The following is a 15,485-nucleotide window of genomic DNA, read 5'->3' on the forward strand; positions in this document are numbered from 1 at the left end:
ACATAGAGTTATGTAATATTAAAAAAAAATCTCACTTTGCTGTTTATCTAGGAAAGGTATGTGCAAAAATAACAAAATACAGCACTTCAGATATAACATTTATAAAATATTGTAAGAGGCAGGTATGTTTTACAGTCCTCTTTAACTTCAAAACATACCCGGCTCTTTGGCTGTAGGTCCCCTTTCCTTTGGATCTTCAGATGCAATTAACTGCGTAATGCATTTCCTTCCCAGGGACTTCTCTACAGCTGCTATCTAAAAGTTAAAAAAAAAAAAAAAATCGGGGTAGAAACTATGACATTAAATTAGAAGGTGAAAATAATTTGAGAAAGGTTTGTTTTCTAAAAGAGTTCATACTATAGACATCACACACTTAACAATTTCCCTGCAAATACTTTCAAAGAAACAATCCCTTACCTTATGTTTGGATAAGACAGGACTGTAGAAAAAAAGGAGAAAAAGGAATTAAAAAAATACTACAGCAGTATATGCTTCTAAACAAATGCTACTGAAATGGCTGTAAAAAAAAAAAATTACAGCTCCTCAGGATTCTAATATTAGCACAGAACATTTCCACTACTGAAACATTACCACTGGGTCACACAGTTCAAAGTGCAACTATATCATGTGTTAATCTCCTCAGAAAGCTAATTACTATTGAAAACTCCCAAATAAACTGCAAATGCTGAGGTCCAGAAAATAAAACTTATTCTTTTGCTAATTATACATATAAAGAATGTTTAACATATATGTATACTTAGAATTTTAGTTTGTCATTATAATCTAAAATAGATTATAGTAGAAAAAATTTTATTGGCATTATCCATGGAAACAGATAAAAAAGTTTTTTTTAATATTTTTAAATATTATATTTTAGGGAATATCCAATTTAACAGAATGTATATATCCACCAAAGACATGCACAAAAATGTTCATAGCCATTTTATCTGTAATATTCAGAAACCAGATAATCCAAATGTCCTTTAAGAATAGAATTGTTACAGTAATATAATGAATGCACATAGGAATAAAACAGAATAAATTACCATTACACACAATAACATGTAACAGAGATAATGATGGACAAAAGAAGCAAATTACAAATATCTACCATTTACGTGATTACATTTATATGAAATTACAGAACAAGGCAAATAAAATGTTACAGAACTCAGATAGTGGTTACTTTGGGGGTTGGGTACTGACTTGGTACACGCATTGGGGGCTTTCTGAGGGGCTGGACTGTTCTGTATCTTGGTTAGACTGGTGTTGCATAGACAAATATGTCTATGTTAACATTCAACAGGATAGACTTTCGGCCTTTGTATCAAGGACTCATGTTTTATACCCCAGATCTGTAGCAGTTTAATCATTATTATGCTCCTCACCTTCAGAATTCTAAGTGTTGAAATATGAATTAAAAACATATTTTAGTACTTTATTTTTACTATAATTTAGTCTTAAAGGTCCAACCCTGATACAAATCAAGCAATTTAAAATTATCTGGTAAATGTAACTTTCCTTCTGCAGTATTTTGTTTAAATACCATACTTCATTTGCTTTCCATTATTAGATTACTCTTTAAAATGTGTTTTTTACTATAACATATAAACATTGGCAAATAACTATGTAACAAAAAGTCCCAATACACATTTTTTTCCGTCTGAATTCACCAGAGACCAAAATTAGAAGTTATATTTAAACTTTTCTAATTAAAAGTTACTTTGAATGTAAAGTCGACCTTTTACTGAGCTCAGTATAAGAAACAGATAAAAGCTGAGGAAGGAACCTAATCATTTTATTTTGTCTTGTTTAATTTCTCCAGCTGAAAACATGAACAAAACAAATAAAGAAATGAATTTTGTATTTCCAATATTCAGTGCTACACCGGTTCTTCAATATTCTAATCCAAGCTCATTCTAACCAAATACTGAAATACTTACTCTTGATGTGTTGTGCAAAATTTAGTAAGCCGTTCAAAATCTTCACCATTAAATCCCCTTTCTGAATTCCTTGGAGACGTAACTGTATGTGGTTGTACAGTTTTCCACTTCGTTTCTAAATTTAAAATAATAGTCAGTGACTATTACAAATCATATTTAGGAGGGGAAAAAATAGTTAACTGGCACCACTGATAAAGATTAGCATGCAATATTATCTTCTCAAACAACCCCAAAGTTAACACAGTTAGAAAGAGCTAAATAATTACTTTTCAATGTAAGTAAATATTACCTCAGAGACTAAATTAGCCAGCAGGACATGCAAAGGGATCAGAAGAAATGCAAACAGCTGGAAGGGTTCTCTCCTTGGCATTGATATGAAGAACAAAATACAAAGAGAGATTCTTCTCACAATGACAAGGACGTCTGTTAAAAATGCTACTTTCTTTGCAACATTAACTTGACGATAGAAGCATTTATTTCCTGACTTGCAAAATCCAAATGTTAACTTTTAAGATAGAGATTTGTTAGATTACTGATACATAATTCCAAATTCTGTGTTAGTCTGTACTCACCCCATTGTTCTTGAATGGCAGAAAGATTTGCGAGCAATTGCTCATGATACAGCCGTTCAAGCTGAATGAATTTCATCGCTTTTTCATCTGAATAGAAAACTTGAGGAAAATAGAAATCCAGACTATTTACATTTAATCCCATAGCTGAAGAATAATGTCCTATGTAAATTGAGAAATTTGAAGCATTCTAAAAAAATGAGAGGACTTGAGGTATTTTTAAATGTAAACAAATCTTACAGTTTCCTGGTTTTGAAGTAGGTACATTTTAATGTAGCATATTACGCAGTAGCTACTTGGGTTCCATTCTATAGCACAGCAGAAACTCAGAAACTTTAATGCTCAAGGAATGCCTGCTTGCTAATATATCTCTAGCAGTCAATTAAACATAACTTAATTGGAAACAGAACCCCCATGGAATTCTGCAATGTTTCCCTTAAAAAAAAACAAACAAATGTTAAATTACTTTCTGTCAAAACAGCTGTTACCCTCTTGTCAGCCTGTTTCTGATTTCAACTCATCTTGATCCTTTACTTATTTCTCACTGAATGCTCTTCTCCCACAAAACCAAACCCAAACAAGGACAGAGCCACATATCATATGGATCTTTTGTAAAAATTTAATTAACTTGCCACAATAATTATTGTAATTCTGCGATTTCACCTTTTTGTAGATTTTCTTATAAACTTCTGCCAGCTCCATCTGTATGACATATTTAGCACCATACGAGGTCATGATAAATTGCCCAACTGTCTACCTTCCTTTGGGCCATGTTCTAAATGTTGACCCAGAAAGAAGGAAGAGAAAACACTCACTGTTCAGCTTTCTGGCCTTCCCAAGATCCCTCTGAGGTTCGGTTCTCTCTCATTTGTAGTCTTAAAGATAAGCCAGGGATCATAAAATAGGCCAGGGAGAAGCTGGGACAATTAATTCCATTTTCCTATGCCCATGACTTAAAAGTATACCAATATTCTTCCCTTGACTGAACATAAAAATTATCTGAAAACCTTGCTAGAACGGACTCACAGGTCTGATCTCCGGAAATTCTGATTCTAAGGCCCCATGAATTTTCATTTCTAAGAAGTGCTGAGAGATAATGATGTTGGTCAGTGCTGCACTACATCACTCTTCTTTGGTTTTAAAAAAAGGCATTCTAGCTTCATTTCCACCAGAACTGGATTTTCTACATACTTAGTAATAAACAGCCACTGTCTGAAGATGTCACTCGCTTGCTCCATGGAATTCAGAGTGGTAACTACTTATCTCTCCATCTGCTTCAAGGTGTGGTGAAAGTCAACAAGGTTAGGAGGGGAAAAAAGTCACACAAATGGGGAAAAACAGATGTTTTCTAGAGAGTATTTGTTGGGCCATCCCTCAAAAGGGAGAGTAAGTTTTTAAAAGGGAAATTGAAAAACTGAGGGAAGAATCTTTCCTATAAAAAAGTTAGTATATGGTCTCACTTGATATTTATTGTTTATTCTCAGTGAAAAATTCAATCTTCCCTTTGCACATCTATGTAAGACAGTTGTGAGACCCACCATGTGCAATACAGGCTTTACTGTAAGAATATTAGTTGACTTGTACTTCTGCTTAATTCACAAGGATGAAAACCCAATAGATTTTTAAATTACAGTTTTCAGCAATATGCTCTCCCGCTCCTTAAACACACAAATATTTAGATTCTGGTAAAGTGAAGGCTCATTTATTGAAGGCCAAATTTGGTTAGTTCTACAGAATTTTCTGGAGTGACAGAAATTCCCTACACTTCACTTTCTGAGGTGCTCACCCATTGCAAATGACAGATCTATACATTTTATTATATGTAAATCTCAGATTTTAAAAAGGACAGTTTTTTAAGAGTTTTATGAATTTCTTCCTGTAATTAAGAAAAGGATACACTCCTCCTCCTGGAAATAGGACTCTGCTATCTGTTAAAAAGAAATAAAAAAAAAACAATAAATTAAATTAATATTTGGATGAAAAGTCAAATTTGGAAGAAATCAAGACCTTGAAACTCTGAAAGTCTTCAATATCAAACTAAGAAAGCTTTTTATGGACTGGGCGGGGCAGGGGTGAGCAACAGGGGGAAAATGGGGCAACTGTAATAGAACAACAATAAATTTTTAAAAAAGAAAAGAAAAAGAAACTTTTAAACTACATTCACCAGTTTGGAAGAAATCTGACGGTAGGCACAGGACCCGTTGCTGAAGTCACTCATATCAAGCAAAGCAAAGAGACATCCTTTGGTCTTTACACACGCTCATTCTTCCTATTCTATTTCAAGTCAAAGAAAACTTCACTGATTCATTTGAGTTGAGAAGAAAGAACTCTAAACAATGAGGAAAATACTACAGAGGCTCAAAAAGTTATAACATGAGTAAGAGAATGACTTTGTTTATTGTCCACTAAGAAGCTGATATTTGTCACATCATATGAGACCTTAAAACCCCATCCATTTCATTTCTATTTCACAAACCACCTCACGGGGCACTGACTTTTGGTTCTGTTTCGATATTACAGAGAGGGCCGGGCCACATGCCAAGAGCGGGGCAATGGCATTTGGAATTTGTACAATGATCTGCACAGGATAAAGGGCACCGGATGGAGGGTCCTGAGAGTCAGGATCTGGTCGCCGTTGAGGCTGATCACTTACCAGATTCATTCTAAGGCACCTTTAAATTTAAAACTTCTTTGATTCTAAAAACTTTGAGATCTTTTATTTAGAACTTCATTTATAAACAGAACCATAAAATAGAAAATATTTTTTGAGAAATATCTGCTCAAACTGACTGTTGTCATATTTAGAATACTTCATATAAGTACTTTGCACTATTGAAAGTTTCCACTGACTTGTACTGAATCTGTAGTTTAAAAAAAAAAGGTGCCCCACTTACAGATCAGTATCTCCATTTTCCAGGTAGTTGCCAATGCAAAGAACAATAAGCTATTTGTCAAACCTATAAACTAGATGAGAGGAATGGCTTTTCCCAATTCCACAGTGGAAACAGCATACTTTTAAAGGAAAATATACACCCAACTTAAAGTTTATTCTATAGATATAACACTTTTCCATGAGCCCTATAGATTTTACTTTTCTGTAATTTTTAGTTTACTCTATAAAGTTTGAATCCATACTTATTTTCTACTCTGAGGACTTCAGAAAGGATCAATTGATTTTCAAGATTCTGCTTGTGTTTTATCAGGTCAGATTCTTCCAGTCTGCTCGACATAGGACTGATCACCCTCCATTTCTTGGTACATAGCTGTCCCCTTAGAATCTCTGTTGACCTGGAGATTCCCTTCAGCTCTCTGCTGGGTAGCATCCCCAACTGCCTAGGTTTCACATCTTCCTACTCCTTGGTTTACCCCCTTGTTTGGGTGGAGCACATCCCCCAAGAAAGGGTAGAAAGGAGATACCAAAGGTCCTGAAGTAGGAACATCCCTGGTATATCTGAGGAAGTGCTCGGAGGCCAGAGCACTTGGAAAGGAGGGAACCAGAAGGGGAGTTTTGGGAATGAAGGTCTGAGAGGTAACAGCCTGATCATGCAGGGTCTTGCAGGCCATGATAAGGATTCTGGCTTCTACTCTGAATGAGAGGGGAAGCCACCGGAGGGCTATGCGCAGAGGAGCAACATGATCTGACTTACACTTCATCTGGATCATAGCGACCGCTGTGTAGAGGAGAAAACTACGTGGAAGTAAGAGTGAAAGCAGAGAGGTTTCCGGGGAGGGGCTCACTGCAGGAATGCAGGTGCGAGGCGGAGGTGTCTCGTACTGAGATAGCAGCAGTGAAGGGGAAAAGAAGAGATCAGGTTCTGGATGTCATTTTGAAGCAGATCTGCCAAGATGTGCTGAATGGATTTGAATGTGCAGGAAAAGTGTTCCCATGAAAAATGTGTGTGGGGAGAGGGCAAAAATTTGGCAAACAGTCAAGCACTGATCAGTCCAGGTGAAAGGCACAGTGTGGGGTGCTGGGAACTGCTGGGGAAAAAAAGGTTGTTTCACCTCTCCCTGACTTGTGTCTCCCTTGGGAGGTGGGGTTGGGGGGTTGTAGCCTTGGGCTGAGGAGGGGCCACCCCCTGGCTTCTGCTGCCCTGACATCCCCGTGTACTGCAAGCCTCAGTACGTCTTTGCTAATCCCTAGCCTTCACTTTAACACGCCATCTCTGGATTAGTGACGGTGAGAACCTAGTTATCATGCTTAATACACATCTGAATTCACTGTGTACCAAGCACTGCAGAAAATGCTTTTCCATGCAGGATCTCCCTTACTCATCTATGACTTTCCAGAAGAAACGGAAAGCCACGTAGCTTGTCAGTGGTAAAGTCAAAGCTTATACTTAAAAAAAAAATTAAATTTATTGTGGTGTCGTTGTTTAAGGGGATCCTATGGGTTTTAAGTGCACATTTCTATGATATATGATCTGTATATTATATTGTGTGCCCACCACCAAAAGTCAAATCATCTTCCGATGATTTGGCCCCTTTACTCCCATCCCCTTCCCTCTGGGATATAAAACCAAAGCCCATACTTTTATTTTATTTTTTATTGTTATTTTTACAATATTTTAATTTTATTTTTTCCATTACTATTTATCCCCCATACCTTCTTCCGCCTGAATTTATTCACTAAATAAAAGAAGTCAGTGATTGTTTGAACTATAGATTGATGACCCATGGGTGGTCACCCACTCACCCAGGGTCACCTCTGCCTGGGCTCACTAATGACATGCAGGGTGGAGTCAATTACACAGGACTGGCTTTTAGGTTATTACTAACACTGGTCCCAGCACTTCAGTAGGGCTGTGAGCCAAGGGGTTAACGTAGTACCTGATGAAGGCAGAGGGGAAGGGGAAGTGCTCTTGAGTCCAACTGCTCCACTTCGCCTCGGATAAGTGAGAACAGAGATTGGAAAGCTAGCTTTGGGACTTCTGGTGGATTGTTAGCGTTTACTTCAGCAGACTCTTCATCACCAAGAGCATGCGTGACTGCACTCAGCACATTTTCTTGCATTAAAGGTGTGGCATCTCCTGAAACAAATCCTTAAAGAAGTAAAAAAAAAAAAGCCTATGTTAGGACACATTCCCATCATGGTGGAACACCTTAAAAAATTATGTTTGTTAACAAGAAAAGTTATAAGTAAAATTAATTATATCTTTAAAAAAAACCTAGAAACCACAGTTAATGTCCTGATTAAGATTGGGCTGATGTTTGATTGCTTCTATTAGCACACACTTAAACCATTTTTGGCAGAATTATAATCAAAAGTATTAATAAAATGAGATCAAAATAAAAGTATGCAGGTTAAAACTTGATTCTCCCAAAGAAAAAAAATGGATTAGTTATAATTTGAAGTCCTAGCTTGCCCAAAATAACAGAATTGAACAGGAAGATAAATGTGTTTATCATATGAAATTGCTGGCTACAGAAGTTAACTTTTCCTCTTTAAACTCTGGTCTGTTAACCTTAGAACTACTTCTGGATCCCAGCAGAGCAGCAGATGCCAGAGCTAATGGCCACAGAAACATTTTTTCCTAATAAAAAGCAGTTAGGTAATATAAACTTCTAAAAAGAAAAAAGTCATTAATAAATAAATGCTTGGCCCACAGCTCCTGAAATGATGCACAAGATTATAAAAATTTAATCGTTATTCATTACAACTTCAACCTTCACTAAAGCCTCAGTATCGGTTCTAATTTTCATATTAAAACTGATAAGACTGTCTGACTCCATACCGACCTTCAGCTAGTCTGCCTCATAAAGGGTCTTTCTCAGTAAGTTAGTGTGCTCACCACGATTGAGGATGCCCTCCCCAGCCTTCTCGACTGTGTCCAGAAACCTGTATTCCACTGCCTTCTAAATAGACCCACTGCTATGGCCAGACTGGTCAATTCTTCATCACAGACATACAATGAATACATTCTGCAACATGGACAGACCTTGAAGACATCCTAAGTGTGGAAAGCTGGTCACAAAAGGACAAATATTCTATGATTGCCCTTACATGAAGTATCTAGAACAGGCAGACTCATATAGACAGAAAGTAGAACAGAGGTTACCAGGGGCTATGGGAAGAAGGATGGAGAGTTAATGCTTAATGCTTACAGTCTCTGTTTGGGGTGATAAACGTTTTACAAATAGATAGTGGTGATGGTTACATAATGGGTAGTTAATATCACTGGACTGGACACTTAATCTGGCAAATTTATGTCTTTTACTGCAATAAAAAAATAGAACAAAATGCCTTCCTGTCTGTGATTTCATGTTCTGCTTCTTTGAGCTATTGCATACCCGAATTCTCAAACCATTTAACTTGTTTATGCTGATGCCTACCTTGGCCATAATTTTGGGAGATGGATCAGAAATACATGTTCATACACGGTTTATGTAGTTCCTGCGCTAGACACCGTGTCCACTGGTTCTTAGCTTGTAAAAGCAGGTAACCCCGTGGGCAGTTACACACTTTGTTTTTTTAAAAAACCACAGCACTTGGAGGTATTCCCTCAAGTTCTCCCACCTTCTAGAGTATGCCCCAGGCTGTTTTCAATTCATATTGAAGGCACAATTAGTACATATTAATATTTCTGGGACTTAAATTTTGTATATGCTAACTAGCACCAATAGTTGGATTCCCTAAGCTTCCTCTTAGAGGTGTGACTGGACATTTGACATTTTAACATGTTTTATTATATATTAAAAATATGCAAGGAATTTCCCTAAGCATGCAATTAATTCTGCTGATTTTTAAACTTCTTATCCTGGTCTATAGACAACTCAAGTATCAAAGTTTCAAATGCAACTTATACATTTTTTTTCCCCACCAGGTGTACACTAACAGCTTGGCTAGTATCAAAATGGCTAAATTTTTACTGTATTTTCCAGTTTATTCCAAGCACAATGAATTCATCAGCTATTATACATAAAATATTCCTTGGTTCTCCAGGAAAAATAAAATTCTCAAAATTTATTTGACTTTATACAAATTATATGATCTTCTTGTAAGCCTGAAAATGTAAATATTTTGCTTCTCTACCAAATATGAAGGCACACATTTAAGGCCAGCTACAAAGGTTCTACAGTAGAAGCCAGATATATAAAATGCAAATATGCCCTGAGGATTCTGACTTAATGGCATTACCAGATATTACTTCAGATATCAGTTAACATGCCAGCAGGCATGACTGGGGTGGCACTGAAATATGTTCTAGGAATACACTTTAGGGGACAGAAGGGCCGGGATAGGTACAGTAAATCTACAAAGAGAGTTATTACAAAGATCCCAGAAGAAAGATACTGACCAAAGACCTAAGATGGATTTAGAGTTAAGTGAAACGGATTTCTTAATTTTGCTGAATGCTGACCCTAGTCATGCCACTTGAAACTCATCTGGTGACACACACAAAGACAACAGCAGCCATTCAGAAGCACCTGCTTCCTCCTGGGCACTACGGAGTGCTTTCCATGCAGGACTGCTCATTTTGAGGACAATCCTGCAAGACACGCAGGATCTGCTCTCCCAGAGGTAAGGAAAGAGGCTCAGGGAAACGAGTTACTACTTCTCCAGGGTCACAGAGGTCGTAGGAACAGGCAGAGTCAATATTCAAATCTGAAGTCTTTGTTCTTCTCACTACACAAGCCTGACTTCAGGACACGGATCCATTTCCGAGGTTGGCTCTCCTGGAGCTTCGGACCCTCTTTGCCGCCTCCCGGTGGCCACAAGGTGAAGGCCTCTAGCGGAACGAGTATGGCGCTGAAGAGCGGCCAGGTCCGCTTGGAAGGGTCTTCCCTTCTCAACTGCCACCTGCTGCTGATCTTTGGCTTCCTGCCACTTGCTGAACTGTTTTGTCAAATGTTTAGATACTATGGTGACTGAGTAAATAACTGAAGTGCGTTGCTCTGCCAACCATCAGACACTTAATCTGATCTTGTATCTTACAACCATGTAAAATTTATGCCTTAGCTGTTGCCAGGGGATGGAGTGGGGCAAAAATGGGGAGTGATTGCTAATGGGTACAGGGTTTCTCCTGGGGGGGATGAAATGTTCTAGAATTAGATGGTTGTGCAACTTTGTGAATATACTAAAACCACTAGGCTGTACACTTTATAAAGGTGAATTTCATGGCATGCAAATTACATCTAAATTAAAAAAAACAAGGTGGCTATAACTAAAGAGTCAGATATTACCAAGTATTGGAGAAATGTGGAGGAATTATAACCTTCATATATTGCTGGAGGGAATGTAAAATGCTATAGAAGCTTTTGAAATAGTTTGACAGGCCCTTCAAAAAGTGAGTTACTTTATGATCCAGTAATTCTACTCCCATGCATACATAACGCCCCCCAAAATGAAAACATGCCCACACAAAAACTTGTATGCAAATGTTCCAGGAGCATTATCTGTAACAGCCAACAAGTAGAAAGAGCCCAAACACCCAGAACCTGACAAACAGATAAATGGTATATGATATATGCACGCGATGGACTATTATTTGACCACAGAAGGAATGAAGTATTGATACATGCTACAACATGGGCGAGTCTTAGAAACATTATGCTAAGTGAAAGAAGTCATAAGACACCATACACATTGTATGATTCCGTTTATATGGAACGTGCAGAGCAGGCAAGTCTAGAGAGAAAGAGAGTGGATCAGTGGTTGCCTAGAGCTGGAACAGCTAAGGGGGAAGTGGAGAGTGACTGCTAACAGGTATGGGGTTTCTATGTGTGGTAATAAAAGTGAGCTAAAATTGACAGTGGTAATGGTTGCACAGCTTTATGAATATACTAAAAATCACTTAATTGTACACTTTAAGTGGGTGAATGGTATGTGAATTATATCTAAATAAAACTTAAAAGTTTATAGGCTAATTTTCATTAACTTTTGGAATATGATTTACCTAAAACTATGCCAATGAAGATTTGATGTAATGCATCCTATAATCCTGCTCAGTTGATTATATGAAGGGAATTTAATTCTCTTAAGGAAAAAGTAAGCTCATAATATAATGACAACTGGACTTAGGTGAGGTCAAGTTCAAGGTCTCAGCAGGTTTATAAAATGTTGTCTTCAGAAAATCTATAAATAATGATGTCCTCTAATGAATACTATTGCTCTATTGTTTTTTTTACAGTACTAGTTTTGGGATACTGAAAAAGAACTATAAATTAAACTAGATAAGGGAGCATAAGAATGAATAAATTTACCTTAATATATGTTTCTAATCAAGTATTGAAAAAGCACTTACCTACGAGAAACATTTCTGGTTTGGGATTGAATGTCCTGTTTTATATATCATTTCCTATTCCAGAAACTATTCTGTTATTAGAAAAATACTCATCTGCAACATTTTGAAACTGTACTTTCTTAGGCTTCCTAAAATTTCACAGTAAAGAGAAGAGCAAATATGCCACATCTAGCATGAACTGCCTGCTTTGTCAGTTTCAACACAGAAGGGATTATGGAGAAACTAGAGGGGAGATGTCGTTAGGGTGCTTTTTCAGGACTCAAGCTGAAGATCATGATGCTGAACCATAGCCGTGGAGACGGGCAGGAACAGACCAACTAGAGAGATCACAGGAAGATAGATCACTTAGACTTGGTGATTCGTATGTACTGATAGACGACAGGTGTCAGTGATCTCTTAGGGTAAACTGAGGAAAGCTTCCAGGCAATCCTAAAGCTTCCCATTCTAGGTACCTTTCAGGTCACAAAGGGATAATTCTAGCTTCAAAAAAATCCTTTCATTCAGTTTAAAGTTCTTTTGACCACCCAGACTTTTTTTTTATTTTTATTTTTATTTTTATGAACGTGTGGTTGCCTCTTGTGCACCCCAAACTGGGGACCTGGCCCGCAACCCAGGCATGTGCCCTGACTGGGAATCGAACCGGTGACTCTTTGGTTCACAGACTGGTGCTCAATCCACTGAGCCACACCAGCCAGGGCCAGACTTTTTTTTTTAATGCAACAAAACTTAAAGTGCAAATAAAAATGTATCCATTACATGTAGAAATCTCTACAGATATGCTAGAGGTGAATCACCAAACTTAAATCGGGTGTAGACTATGCCATTTCTATTCAGAAATCTAAGAAATTCACTGCTTAGAAAGGAATTTTATAGGTATATGTAGATGTACATCATCATTATACAGATGAGGAAATGGAAGCACAGAATAATTAGGTCTCCACCAAGTGACCTAGAACCAGAAGTAAGGTTTGAACCTAGGTTTTACAACTCTTAATTCATTTTCTTACACCATTTTATATAAGATATATAAAATAAATTTAAAAAATAATCTGTATAAAGACTATACCTAAGTTTAGAAATTATATTGATCAAATGCATTAGAGGATAGTAATTTAAATGCATTAGGGGAGGATAATTCTACATATATGCTCACTGTCAGTACATATTAATTAACTTTAAATTACACAATCACACCTTGGGAAAATGGAATAAAGTAATGGAAAGGAGGAATAAAAAGAGTCATAATCTTGAAGCTTGCACTGACCCTTACATATGTAACTAGATCTCAGTTCTTAAAAAATCACATGATCAGACTAGAGAGGGACAGTCAAATTGCCCTTGAATTATAAAGAATAAATCAATTTATATACAAATAGTGCTGTATACATCATTTTCTAATTTAGGTCTTATAGAAAAATGTTTTCATATCTCTTGCCAAAATTATTTTAATTTAAGCCTACTAAGGAAAATAAAAGACAAAGGCATTAACAACTGGAAAGTCAAATTATGAGTTACATTAAGAAGTTACCAAGTTATGTTATAGACCAAATAAAAATTGATTTGTAGAAACTGGAAAGTTTCTTCTTTTACTCCAAATAAAAAATGCAAATAAAATCAAGATATGGACAGACTGACTATATCTTTAATCTGCCACAGGAGCAGAGGAGGGCAGAAGGTGTGAGGAGACATCATGTCCTTCCCTGGAGCCTGACATGTGGGTGACGTGGTGCTGCACTAAGGAGTCCCGGTGTAGGATGCACCAGAACTCTCTCGCCCCACGTTTCTGATCGAACACAAAGGGAGGCTGAGTTTTTCCAATGCTGCCCTGTCCTTCAGGCAAAACAGTCCATCGCGCCAAACTTTAACTGCCAAACCACATAACCAGTAAAAAATACTCTGAATTCCTTTGTGACCAAAGCAATTACGGGTAATTAAAGCTTGAAGTCTTAGTCAACATTACATATTAATGTACGTTATTCACCTACTGAGATGCAAAGATTCTGTAAGGAGGCTGAGGAAGACTGTACAAGCACATACACTCACAGGTTAGAGATCAAAGTCACTGATGACATGTACAAAGAATGTCAATCTCGACACATTTATTATGGCAAAATAATGGGAGGAACCATAAAGAAATGGATAAACAAACGATGGTGCATCCACAGGGTGAAACACCATGGAGACACGTCGCAGGCACGGCACACCATGCAGTTGGATCTGTGCGTGCGACGTAGCACTAAGCGCTGAAACGTATTAAGTAAAGCAAGTTGCAGGACATAATCCAGAGGATGGGATAGGAAGGTTTATTTTCAAGGAATAGTATAAATCGTAATAAAAAAAAAATACCTGGTGGTATCTTCTTAGTAGTGCCTCTTGGGCTTCTTGAACTTCTTTTTCCAGGTATATTTTTGTCCTTTCCCAAGAAGTCTTGTCCATCTTTGGGGCCTTCACAAGGAGTGTTTTCTGAGTTCTCCCCTGCAGCCACCTCACAGCTTGGTGTGCAGTTTTCATTATTGTTGAGACTGTCCTGCTCAGACACTTCCAGTTTGCCCATGGCACTGTCACTACTGGTCAGACGATCATGCCCATCCCTGTCAAGTCGATTTTCATTTTCGTCTGATGCAGAACGCAAGTGTGTTACTATACTTTCCACACTGTCCCCAGGATGACACCCATCTTGTGGTTCTATCTGAAGATTATATGTAGGCAGTTCACTGTCATCCATTAGAGCATCTTTTGTTGAATCATTTAAGTTTCCTTAAAGTCCTTCCATGTCTACAATGACAAAAAGAGGAAAGTTACTTCATTTTCTAAATTCTGGATCCTCAGTGAGCTCTCATTTCCCTCTTCTCTTGGGCTGCTTGACTGTGAGCATAGAAGCTCGTTTCCTGCTACTTCTTCCCCACTTTACGACCCAACCTCATCTCATCTCACCTGGTGCTCACGTGAACACAACGGTTCTCAACCCTGGTTGCATGTTTATTACCCCGGGACCTTGTCAAATTGTGCACTGAATCTATTAAATGAGAATCTCTGCGGATCAAGCCCAGAGATTATGTATTTTTAAGCTGTCTAGGTGATTCTCGTGTGCGTAATGTTTGGATCTCTGCCTCAATGAAAGAAATTACTGGGTAAATGAGGTTATCTGCTAAAATCAATCACTCATGTTATACCTGGATACTTAACCAGACAAGTGAAAGTTAGTTGTTTAAGTCCTTATCTGGACAAACTCCAGAAATATTTGCAAATGAAAACATTTAAATATATTTTAAAATAAATTAAAAAAGGCATGTGGGGGAAAACTCAGGTAGCATATATTTATACCATATTCTCATTACATCTTTTAGCTCCTGAAAATAAGCCCTGGAAAAGTGTCTTAGAATTATTAGCAAGTTCCTTTTATACAATTAAAAAAAGGGGGGGGGCATGATTAATTTTAGGCTTTCTAATTGAAACTTGAAAAACTCTAAATCTGTTCCAAGGATTCTGCTAACATTTTACAGATCTACAAAGCAGATGACAAGTCCTTGATCAATCACGTTTTAGCCCCTCTGTTCAAAAAGTCCATTACATTTTAAGGGAAATGATGCCAGCCAGATTTAGGTTTATTTTTATGCTTTGCCAAGCATTATTGTGGGTTTGAATCAAATACAATATTTCAGTAATTCTCAAAAAACCTAAAGAATAGAACTTGAAAAATTCTTCTAATTAATAAACAGAAGTGCTTA

At 37.3% G+C, this 15,485-nt stretch overlaps 1 protein-coding gene across 1 annotated transcript in view; it reads right to left on the minus strand.

Annotated features, from left to right (window-relative positions):
- The window catches only part of CNST (consortin, connexin sorting protein), a 57,168-nt gene that overhangs the window by 20,604 nt on the left and 21,079 nt on the right, over window positions 1-15,485 (minus strand). Inside the window, exons 2-8 of the mRNA XM_090263300.1 lie at window positions 14,104-14,532; window positions 7,343-7,554; window positions 4,410-4,440; window positions 2,516-2,602; window positions 1,944-2,058; window positions 418-439; window positions 159-255 (exon numbers count right to left, since the gene is read on the minus strand). Coding sequence (XP_090119426.1) covers window positions 159-255; window positions 418-439; window positions 1,944-2,058; window positions 2,516-2,602; window positions 4,410-4,440; window positions 7,343-7,554; window positions 14,104-14,482 — 943 coding nt within the window. The 5' untranslated portion in view covers window positions 14,483-14,532. The remainder of the gene's footprint in view (window positions 1-158; window positions 256-417; window positions 440-1,943; window positions 2,059-2,515; window positions 2,603-4,409; window positions 4,441-7,342; window positions 7,555-14,103; window positions 14,533-15,485) is intronic.

This window comes from Furipterus horrens, unplaced genomic scaffold, assembly GCF_987537825.1.
Source record: "Furipterus horrens unplaced genomic scaffold, mFurHor1.1.pri manual_scaffold_15, whole genome shotgun sequence".
Taxonomy (NCBI): Eukaryota; Metazoa; Chordata; class Mammalia; order Chiroptera; family Furipteridae; genus Furipterus; species Furipterus horrens.